This window comes from Takifugu flavidus, chromosome 10 (assembly GCF_003711565.1).
Source record: "Takifugu flavidus isolate HTHZ2018 chromosome 10, ASM371156v2, whole genome shotgun sequence".
Taxonomy (NCBI): Eukaryota; Metazoa; Chordata; class Actinopteri; order Tetraodontiformes; family Tetraodontidae; genus Takifugu; species Takifugu flavidus.
This window is the reverse complement of record NC_079529.1, coordinates 5,018,501-5,029,601: the sequence shown is the minus strand read 5'-3', so window position 1 is coordinate 5,029,601 and position 11,101 is coordinate 5,018,501. Positions and strand designations below refer to the sequence as shown.

Sequence of the window (11,101 nt, the reverse complement as noted above, 5' to 3'; positions counted from 1 at the left end):
ATGAGGTATTTACTGTATATCCTACCTTAACATATGTGTCTGGAAAATAATCCCCACCACTGATAAAGGAACTGTCCAGAAACACATCCACAGTTTTTCCCTGGCAGGAACCGGATTCCCCCATGGCACCAGGGCAGGACAGAACCCTTAAAAACAGCGATGCCACAAGAGCTGCACACTTCATCCTCAACCTGAGTGTGTGGCGTAGACAGAAGGAGCTCTCCTGAGGGCCTGAGGAGGGCTGCTGAGACCTGTAACGTCTCCAAACATAGCAGACATAGCATAGTGTGTGTTTGTGCAACCTGAGCTCGTCTGTGTTTGAACTGTCCACTAATTCAAGACAAGAGCATGAGATCCATAATGTGGGCTTTTTTGGACAAGGTTTTTAATTTAAAAGAAAGAAAATTTGGGTTAAAAGAATAATAAATTGATTCATGTCTTTGGCATACGCAAGCCAAGGTACATTTGCGCTAACGGGCTACATTAACCTGAAGTTCTAGCATCCAAAGTTTGATTATTTGTGAGATTAAAATCAAAAGGCAAGCAGACAGACAGGAAAGACTCAGTCTGGTCTGGTTATCATGGAAATCTTCACAGCCTCAGGGATGCACTGCAATTTTCACATACACACAACGAATAAAATACACACACCCAAAGAATATTTTGTAGAATATTTTAAAACCCAGCTGTGCACAAATCTATCAGAAGCCCAGCGCACATGTGCTCTATAATTTTTTATTTCTTTAATAATGCTGGCATTGTTAATAGTTTTTTTTTTAATTTTCCTCAGTTTAATTCCAACATAAAAGTCAACAATCCAAAGTTTTTGCCCTTCTCTACTATACATTCTACATTTACACAACAAATAATGCTATAGTCCAATATCTTATAGTTCTAAATGATCTAAGAGGATGAGAGAGGAGACATTCTTCCTCCTCCTGTTCCTCCTCCTCTTCTTCCGCTCTTTGGGAACTCGCAGATGAAAAACATGGCGGCTTCACACTTAACGTGGGCCCACGCTCCAGTGCTGAGCAGCTCCACACAGCTGGAGTTTGAGCTGGAGAGCGCGCTGGAATTCAGCTCCACCTCAGGATTCCAGGCTGGAAAGGTCGCGGGGCGGCTGAAGTCTGCATAAACGTAACTGCTCCCTTCGGCCTGATGACAAAAACACAGCAAACAGCAGGTTCACCAGCTGCTTGGGAGGAATCTGATTCACAAACTTTCACCTAAATTGACCCGACAACGCCTGCGTGTAGAGTGTGTGTGTCGTTGTGGGCACACTCACACTGTCCCTGCTTTGAGCCTGTACTCCTATAAAAACCCGCGCCAGCCCGGCCTGACTGACATACTCAGCCATGAGCTGGTTGGTGTGGTTGGTTTTGGGCATTGCCAGGCTGCCTCCTCTCAACCCGCAGTTCACCGACGCCTCTTGGTACCTCTTGGATTCTTTCACCAGCAGGTAGTAGCTCTCTTCTGTTTCCTTTAACCCAAAAATGACTGCAGAGCACATTATTATGAAGTTAAAGCTCAAAATATCCAATTTCACTTAACTGAAGTTCACTTAACTTCAACACTTGAAGGAATATTATCCCACCTACCATTCTTTAAAAAGTTGACAGAGTTTCTTAGCTTGCCTATGCTGATGTCCAGCTGAGCCACCACCTTCCTGTACCTGCCACAGTCACATGCCGTGCCTTTAGGTGGTGGTAGAGGGGGACAAATATCAGTTAATGAGTTAAGTGTGTGCAGAATTTAATAGCAAAAAAAACCTCTAGGTCCTGTCTGAATCACACGTTCAGCATATAATACTCAGGGTGTGAGTCAGGGGTTAAACAGTCTCTGCTTTCAATAATGGAAGATGATAAACTCATTACTCATTAGCTGTATATAAATCATCCTTTTACTGTTCGCCTGCAGTTATCAGCCATATTTTTTATTTGCCTTCTTTTGTTTGCTCTAAATGTGAAGTTTAAATGTCATAACTGTTCCTTTAGAAGTGACAAGACATTCCCTGCTATCTCCAAAAACAGTAACTCATAGAAAAATATTTACTTGTGCTGCAAAACCAAGTAAATGAATGTCAGAAATGTAAATGATTTTATACAAAACCATACAGGTCAGACTTTTCAAAGTAGTTGTATTTTAACTAATAGTAATCTGACCTTACCTGGCTTCCCCTTGAAACCAGTAGGCCCCTCCAAACCTCTGTCACCTTGGTCACCTACAAAAAAACGGGACTCACTCTGGTGTAGTAACAATAGTTCACCGATAGATGACAGTATTTCACAAAATAAAATGTAATCACTGTATTATTAAGATAAGCCCATTATGAAGCTGTTATGAAATCGATTCCAAAATGATACTAAAAACAGGCTTTCATATGAAATAACTTTTTTTTAAAATTATTCTTAGAAAGACATTTCAGATTATATCTATTTTACACGTAAACTGAGGAGATAACGTGACAGTTGTAAAGTTTGGGGAAGTCGCTACAGAACAAACATCACAATGAGGAAGAAACAGATGTTCCATAAATACAGAATTGTTCTGAACTCTGGCCTCAAATGAGGTTAAAGAGGCCTTTGTATACAGTAAGTTTAGATAATTTTAGATGAAGTCAACTATTCTGCAGGTGATAATGTGCCCTATGGGGAGATGCACAGAAACCAGCCAGTATAGCATCCTCTTATATTGACACCCATTTTTCCGAATACAAAATAATTATTGCGAAATAAAACTTTAAGCAAATCAAGATTTAGATTAATTTTCTTAACCTCTGTCTCCAATGGGCCCCATCTTCCCTACATGACCAATATCTCCTGTGGTGCCCTTCTCTCCTGGGACTCCTGAGACAGAGAGGAAAGAGAAAAATTACCCTGACGAGTAAGGAAAATATTACAGTTTGTAAAGTGTGTGTGGAGTCTGGTACGTTTTATAAAAGGTCCTTCTTATCAGTATGAATTGGAGCGTTAGCGAGTCCATGTTTTGAAAACCACCGACCTGAGAACGGATTTTAAGCAGTGACCATTTGTCTGTTTATTTTTTGATATGGGAGAGTTTTAATCTTTTGTTATTCCTTCAGTGTCTGTAAAGAGTGAGTAATGTTATTTTCACTCGCCCGTTCAACGGTCTAAACGTCCAGATAACAGTCCTTCCTCCCTCTGCGGTCTCTCCTCATAATGGCCAACCCTTCCAACTGGTTTAACGTCTGGGTTTTCCAGCTGTCGGAGGATAAAGATGGCTATTTCTTTTTTCCCCACCCGATTGAATGTTTTCAAGGTTTAACGTGACGAAACCCTCAGGTGAGATGACTCGTTGCCCAAAGACCTCAGACCAGAAGCATCTTTTTTGTCTACCTGGACCTTTACGGTCACAGAGAGTTTGTAAAAATCCATAATTTATAATATCTTGTCTTAAATTCAGGCTGGTAATGCTCGTGTGACTGTTGCACAGCTACCACACACTCTGTGCTCACTCCTCAAGCAGACACACACACACACACACACACACACACACACACACACGCTCACACACACACACACACCACACACACACACACACACACACTGAAAAACCACAATGAGTGGGTTCTCTATACTGTTCAAAAATCCCTGTAGAGTTGAAAAGTTGAAGAAAAGTTCAGATACATTCTGTTGACGTTCTTTATAGGCCTTTGGAAAAGATTCAATTATTCCTGGAATTTATTTCACACTGGATGTGTGTAGGCCTTTCTCCCCCATCTTTCTAAATGTGTGAGCGTGTGTGTGTGTGTGTGTGTGTGCGCGCGTGCACTATTTTTCTAGCATTTTTGTGACCATACAGTGTAAAATTTTGAAGAACATTAGGTTTTTTCCTATTAATAATAGTTAATGATGAAAGAATAAGTTGATAAAAATGAATTTAACAGTTACAAATCATCTGGAACTGTAGTGTGAACTTCGTTTTCAGTTCTTCCATCATGTGCGGTGCTGATAGTTACCTGGAAGTCCCGGACGTCCATTCTTCCCCAACTTTCCCTGATCTCCCTCCTCTCCAGTCTCACCTTGGTCTCCTGGATGAAGAGCGCATAAACAAGAGTGCTCAATAAGCTCTGCTCTGAAATGTCAAAGGGTGTCTGAACATTCAAAGCCTTGGCGTTCTCCTCATGGCCATGTTTCCACTCCCTCTTGGCGCGGATGAAAACCACAGGATGCAACTTATTCAAACTTTAACATTTGTTCCAGATAAGCCATAAAAGGTCTTGGGCTTCATGTTACAGAAGGAAAACGAGCAACAACGACCTGCGTGATTACAGTCTCTGTGAAAAAGCTGGCTTCTGAATGAGCCGAGGACTTATTTGACCTGAGAGTCAGGATTAGACGAGAGCTTGAAGAGTTTTGTTGCTGTTTGAGACAAAAACTCATGAGGCATCTTATGAAAGAGCACTTAGCTTTGACAGGCTTTTAGAGAGTCTGTCTGAACCTTTTAACTCAAGACTTTAATGTCAACAACACTTAATAAGGTTTTAATTCTGTCTTTTCATTGAAGGATTGTAAACACATCCTAATGTTTGAGGGTCAGAGGAACTGCAGTAGTTCTTTTCCTTGTCTGGACTGCAGGAATTAAACCATGCGAAGGCTGTTCGCTCACACCACACGCACGTAAACCGGGTAAAAAAGCAGAACTAATAGTAATGAGACTGCTGCAGAATTCAAATGCACAGCCGAGGGCCGCTCAGATATGTAGAGGCACGCTCAGAGGCTGAATCTGCCCAGTTTTATCTGACTCTTGTACAAATAATCACACCAGCGGAGTGGAGGCTGTCTAAATACACACGGTCCCAATGAATTACATGAGAAAGTTCACTGCAGGCTGGACAAAATTCCTACTACTAATATGACACTGCTGATGCCTTAAACTCGAGTGGTTTGCACATGTACTGTACTGATTTTCTTCTCTTCCTTCGTCTCTTCCGACCTCCAGTGGGTTTTGCTTGTCCAATTCCTGCAGTATAAACTGTTCTAAGGCAAGGTGACGTCATGTTTTAATGTGACTGGAGGTGGAAAATGATGCAGGGTAGAGCTTTATTGGGTCTGTCTGTCTGAATCAGCGGGGGAACGGGCTACTGGATGTCGTAAAATGTAAAACATACTCGCAGGCATCCCCTCCCGGAGCCCACGGGGCAACAGTCGACAAGCTAATAAACCACAGGACATTGCATGTTTGGCTCCGTCAGGCCTCAGGCACACTCAAGGTGTTTTCCTCCTGAATTTTCCACTTATGTGTCACATTTAATTAACTCTGCGGCAAACCTGAGCTCATGGAGGAGAAGTCTGGATCGGCTGCAGCCCGGGCAAACAACGGTGACCTCTAAACATCCCCCGAGCAAATCAGCGAGCTCTGACTCTTCCGAAGTGTCGGACGTGCGTTACCTTTAGCGCCAGGCAGGAGGCTATTGGTGCAGACTTCTGCGGAGGCAGAAACACAGCGGAAGAGAGCTGCGAACACAAGGAGCTTCAGCGGTCCCATCATGGTCCGATCATCACTGAGGGCCGGAGAAGCCCAAGATCTCAAACCGAGGAGGTGAAAATCCTCAAGAGCACAGCTGAGGATGTGAACGAGTGTGAGAGAGGAGCCCTGTAAGCAAGTGTGTGAGTCTCGCTCACACACTTGCTTGTTTATAGTCTCTTATCAGCTGTCTGTCATGATATCAAGCAACACTCCACAGGCTGCCACATTCCATCAATTTGTGAAATTCTAAGTTCATTACTTAGAGGAAAATAAAATAAAAAACAAAATCCAGTTTCACACATTTGGGTTTAAATTGATCTACAAACTGTGATTTTTGCTGATTTGTGGACGGACTCCCGTCTTTTCCAACTGCTAATGGACCACCTCTCGTCCTCCACCACCCGGGAGTTTTCAGACTGCAGACCACAGCATAACACTTGGCCACACCTGCACACACAGAACACACTCATGCAAACACAGAGAAACACAGATTTGCATGTATCCAAATCCAGAGAGCTGACGCTCCTGCACTTATCTGTTACTCGGACGTCCCGGCATTTTTCTTTCTTTGGTCGGGCAATTGCAAAAACTGTAAATGCACCCCAAATAAACTAGATTCACACCATATGTTGTGTTCTCTTTAAACTAATTTTAACTGGTGCAAAGGCTCCTTTTGAATGGCGATAATTTACACTCCTCTGACAGGCCGTTACGCCGTGAATCACCTCTTGCTGAGCTCCGCTGACAAGATCTTTTTAATTACTCACAGGAAGAAAACTCAGCATGGGAACTAAAGAATTTCATTCTGAATATGAGTTAGTTTGACAGTTTGGCGTAAGGATGGACAAGAACGCTGTGCCAGACAGGAAGTCCGGCCCTTTGGACTCAAACAAACTCAAAGAAGGATGATTACAACAAAAAATCATCCAAAGCCACGACACACATGATCTGTCTTTAGGGGAATGTTAAATCACAACTGGATTTAAAAAACTGGAATTAATGTGAAAGTCTGTAAAACTTTATAACGCACTTTAGTAAATAATATGACAGATGTCTCCCAGTGTCTGTAAATCAGCAGCTGACCAACACCCGGCCGCAGCGCAGGCCCCAGACCATTTCCTCAAATGCAGCACCCGGGGAAATTCCATCCTCCATTAGAGGTTCTCTGGAAATGATGCCGGAGAACTTAAACAGTTCACCTGGTATGAGAGGGCTCACGTCCCAAACCAGACGTAGCACGCCGTACGTTCTACACGACATGCATTAGCACGAAATAGACGACGTCAGGAGCTGTGTGACACGTGTGCTAATGTTGGTGACTTATGAAGCTTTACATTGGTGTTCTCACATTATGGTGGAGGCTTGAGAAACACACACACGCATGCATGCACACATACACACCACAAAGGCTAATTGCATACATTTGGTTTCAATTACGTCCTCCAATTAAAAATGTGAATCACACTCCTGGACTGAGGGTTGCCTGTAAACACTGTGTGTGTAACACTGGCAAAACCAGTGTCAACAACAATTGTGGCGCGAGTTCCAGACCAGCCTTCGCCGTTGTGAGTGTTGAACGCCATTGGCAGCGCAGCGATTTCTTGTGCAAACGCCTCCTCAGACAGGGCCAGAGACCTATTTTTGGCCATCGAAAAGGAGAGGAACGTCAGACAATCGTGACAGGGTCACACACCTTCTGCTACGATTCTGCTTTTAGCGGCGTTTCACTTCTTTGAGGAAGTGAGTCAGAAGATTTCATCGCCGAAGAATTCTTACCAGTAATCAATTAAGTCATCATTTTTTTCAGTTTCCAAGCAATGAACCATGTAAAAACAACAAAAAACTGGTTTGGTTTTTAAAAAATGACATTTAGATTGTACTTAATTCATCAACCTAAACACTTTTTAAACAAGAGGAGACATTGCTATAAACTCAGGAACAGGAAGTGATGTCATACTGTTCAGAAAACTGTCAGATTGGTTTTCTACCACGTTTATGTCAAACTGTGGTGTATTTCAAACACAAGTCTCTGCACCCGTCATGTTTAAAATATGACAAACAAAATGTATCAAATGGAATAAGACACACCAGTTGAACTTTTCCCACTCACTGTTTATCCTGCTAACTAAGCGTGGAAAGACCCTCATTCTCATCCCATGAAATGTTCCTCCTACTCAGATAATTTCCCCTTTTTCCTGTTGGTGCTTAAACATTGCAACAGTTTTTTTGGTTGTTTTTTTTAAAAAGAGACAAGAGCAAGTAAATGTCTGATGTTCTTTTATTTTGAAAAGGCCCTCAGTTGATCAGACACGTGTGGAGCAGCAGCTTCATCTGCTTTCTGTACCCAACCAAAGATAAATCTGAGCTGACACCTCTCTCGACTGCGTTATTTATTCCCCGAAATAAAATTGTCATGATTGGGGACAGAAGTCGCCGCCAGCTCATTCGGCTCAGAACCACCCACAATGCAACACTGTGCAGAAACTGTCTGACTAATCACAAACACGAAAACTCTCTCTGACGAATGTGAAAGTACGCCTGAATATGCTAGAAAACGTGCGCTGCAGTTGCACACTAAAATAAAATTCACCCATCTGTGCAGTAAAATTAGATCATCAGTCCTCCGGTCATGACCTTCCTGCCTTTTTAGTGGACTCACAGACACAGAATGGTTTTGTTCATCAATTAGCCATTAGTCAGAATTATGAAGTTAAGAAAGCTCTGACATAAACTGCATGTTTATATCACCTTAGATGGATGTTTTCCTGCAGTATTTGTAATGAATCAGCCATATGATTATTTATACTGGCATTTTCATCCAGGAGGGCGGCTCTCAGCCATATAAGCGAGTACCTGAGCACCGAGACCTGCAACACACGTGGGGTTTAAGTGACCTCTGAAGGAATCATTCAAAGACTTGAAGCCCAGGCAGCTCAAGATGTTCGTGAAGAAAATCCGCCTTTTGTGTGACAGCGAGACCGCTGATGGCCGGTGCTGGAGCTGCGGTTGGGCTGATGGATGGGTGTTTACTTCTGCTTTATTCTCTGCCGTCTTTGGGTCGATACTTTGCTCTTCCAGGAAGTATTTAACTCTAAGAATTATTTTTACTTTTCTGGCAGACCACCGGTTTTCCCCAGTCGAAAAAGATTTTATTACCGATCCCCTGGTTGTTTTGTTTTAATCCAACCTTAACCGCTGTTATGCAATTTATTCTCTCGCTCTGTTCCCCATAAAATCCTTTGAAATAAGTTCAAATATTTGTGAAAAACAGGTCCCGGAGTTTACCAAAGCTCTACATGAGACATCTCCTCTCATTTAAGGCGTCTTTGAAAACAAACCGCTTCAGTGTCGCAACCGGACAGTTGATAAATATGCTTTATGCGGTGACATCTCCCTGTCTTCACTCCTCAGTATTTTACTCCATGACAAGAGTTTGCTTATCTTAATACCAATGGTAACCACGGATTAAGTGTAATTAAGTTGAATGCGGAGTTTTGGCACACCACAGAGCGAGAAACAGTTAACGTCTGCTACTCCATCAAAGGTACAAATGCAGCTTTCAGCTTCCTGGAGGAAGTTTGAAATGTAAATTGAAGCGTGTTAATTCACAATCTTCACCACTATGGAGCTCTAAAAAAGCCTCATTTAAATTGAGATTAAGAGGGAAGAAAACAACAAAAAGTTATTTTGTTCCTGGATATCTGATAAAAAATGTTTCTACAACAGATATTTGGCGTTAGAGCGCTGTTGACATGCAGAGCGCGTGCCAATAATAACTCAGCTGTCTACTTTTCTCCTCCTTTATAATAAACAGTGTTGCAACACTGTCTAATACCATCAACACATGGAGACATTTGAAACGTGATTCCGAGTCAAAGCAGATTGTGCAAAGAGTCCCTCATCTCACCCTCGGAGTCCCACTAGGCCGCAGTAAGCCCCGAAAGGCAGACGATATTAAATAGTATGAGTCAGGCCGATGTTGAGAAATCCACCTCAAAAATCTCTTTCTGTCTTACGTGTCTCCCCTTTGTGGACATGCTGCACTTTATCCAGATGCGTTTGTTTTTGAAAACCTCCTTTGGTTGAAATTAGGTTAAAGTGTTTTAAATAAAAACATGTCGGCAGCTGCTGGTGTAACCCGAAAGATGTGAGGATTTCTGCTGACTGCTGCACATTGCTAGGGTCACTGGGGTCTATCCCAGAAGTCACTAAGTACACTCTGGACAGGACATCAGCCCGTCCAAAGAGACACACACCTGTCACTCACACACTCAGGGTCCAAAAATGAGTCCAACTGTTGAACCTCGATCTGATGCAGATGTCATGAGCTCTAATCTGGTTAAGAACAGTTGAAACTTATTACAAACGTGATTACAAACTCAGAAGCCCAACGCAGCATTTTCAGACACACGTGCACGTGGCATCGACACTCTCTCACTCTATTGAGGGAGCATAGGCTCTACAGATAGACATGCGTATTTTTATACAAATTAAACACTGTCTTAGTCCTATATGATGACAAGAAATATTAACTATGATCTCAAAGAAATACACAAATAACTTCAGTTTTCATATTATTGCACTTAAAGTGGACGCTGTGCTAACCCCTGCCACCAATGAGCTTTTAGCATGTCTAACTATAGCTATTGATCACTCATGTGCAGGAATATATACAAATACAAAGCATTGCTTTGAAAAGGTTCAGCAGGTCAGTGAGAAAAAAATGACCTTTTCAGTTGTTTTCAGTTGTCCTCAATTTAGCCTCTTAGCTAACTCACATAGCTGTTAGCTATGTATTTAAAAGGTTAATTGAAGTTCAATAAAATACACCGGGATGCAATAAAGACATCCTATGTCATCTTTGGATGATACCTCTTCATTCCAGAGTACCATCCCATATCAGGTGCTAAATATTTGCATTTACGTCAATGATTTTCCACCACCAGAGAACAGATTATGCACAACACTGTTGGGGCTGAAATCAGCTGATGCATTTTTCTAAATTCATACAGAAATTACAAATCACCCAATCAGGCTCAGGTGGCAAAATGAAAATTTCATAAAACACAAGGAAAAGGGGCCGTGAACACTAAAATTCCTAAAATCAACACAACAAGACACAAAAGGGAAGGAGATTTAAGTACCCGAGGATGAGGGTGGAGGCTCTCTGATACAGGTGAGAGGCACCGTGGTGACGAGGTGAGGAGGAAGAAACCAACACAATGGACAGGGGAGCTGAAATACGACCTAAACACGGAAATAAAATGAAACTGATCGAAACTTGACATAGTCAAACTGAACCGTGAAAGCTGTTTTCACAAGGGTGTTCTTCAGTCCTGCGGTTGTTTAACTCAGCTGAGGGTTGTAAAAAACCTTTCCACCAAAAAACAAACCCCTGTCTTAATAGGATAATACAATGTCTGGGTGACTTATGCCGCTCCTATGATAGAACAAAAAAAAAGAAGTTAACAAAAACAACAAAAACTTGGAAACAAATACAAAACTTTATTTTTATGGTGTTTTCTTTAGAGCATAAGTCACTGGTGCAGAAAATTTAATTTGCAGGATATGGCTCATGGAACGACAACAGAGAGAATGGAAATGCTTTTGA

The 11,101-nt window shown here is 42.1% G+C and overlaps 1 protein-coding gene across 3 annotated transcripts; it reads right to left on the bottom strand.

The window, feature by feature from the left end:
* Nucleotides 1-719: 719 nt before the first annotated feature.
* Nucleotides 720-7,099, bottom strand: colec10 (collectin sub-family member 10 (C-type lectin)). 3 transcript variants are annotated; one of them, XM_057044612.1, is made up of 9 exons: nt 6,928-7,099; nt 5,813-5,937; nt 5,412-5,616; nt 3,980-4,051; nt 2,775-2,846; nt 2,168-2,221; nt 1,635-1,694; nt 1,286-1,497; nt 720-1,155 (listed from the first exon to the last, which is right to left on the bottom strand). In XM_057044612.1, exons 3-9 carry the CDS (start codon nt 5,509-5,511, stop codon nt 904-906), a joined length of 822 nt encoding a protein of 273 aa, XP_056900592.1. In that variant the 5' UTR covers nt 5,512-5,616; nt 5,813-5,937; nt 6,928-7,099; the 3' UTR covers nt 720-903. The 3 variants fall into 3 exon arrangements, with proteins under 3 accessions (XP_056900592.1, XP_056900590.1, XP_056900591.1); XM_057044610.1 differs by having other exon boundaries at nt 1,599-1,694; nt 6,928-7,079; XM_057044611.1 differs by having other exon boundaries at nt 1,599-1,694; nt 5,412-5,584; nt 6,928-7,079.
* Nucleotides 7,100-11,101: the final 4,002 nt, after the last annotated feature.

Excerpts from the sequence above, each read along its gene's own strand:
- colec10 (XM_057044610.1), bottom strand. The coding sequence starts at position 5,511 with ATGATGGGACCGCTGAAGCTCCTTGTGTTCGCAGCTCTCTTCCGCTGT. Across the intron at positions 2,847-3,979 it reads TGGACGTCCGGGACTTCCAG|GAGTCCCAGGAGAGAAGGGC; the intron begins GTAACTATCAGC and ends TCTCTGTCTCAG. Across the intron at positions 1,498-1,598 it reads TGTCAACTTTTTAAAGAATG|TCATTTTTGGGTTAAAGGAA; the intron begins GTAGGTGGGATA and ends TGTGCTCTGCAG.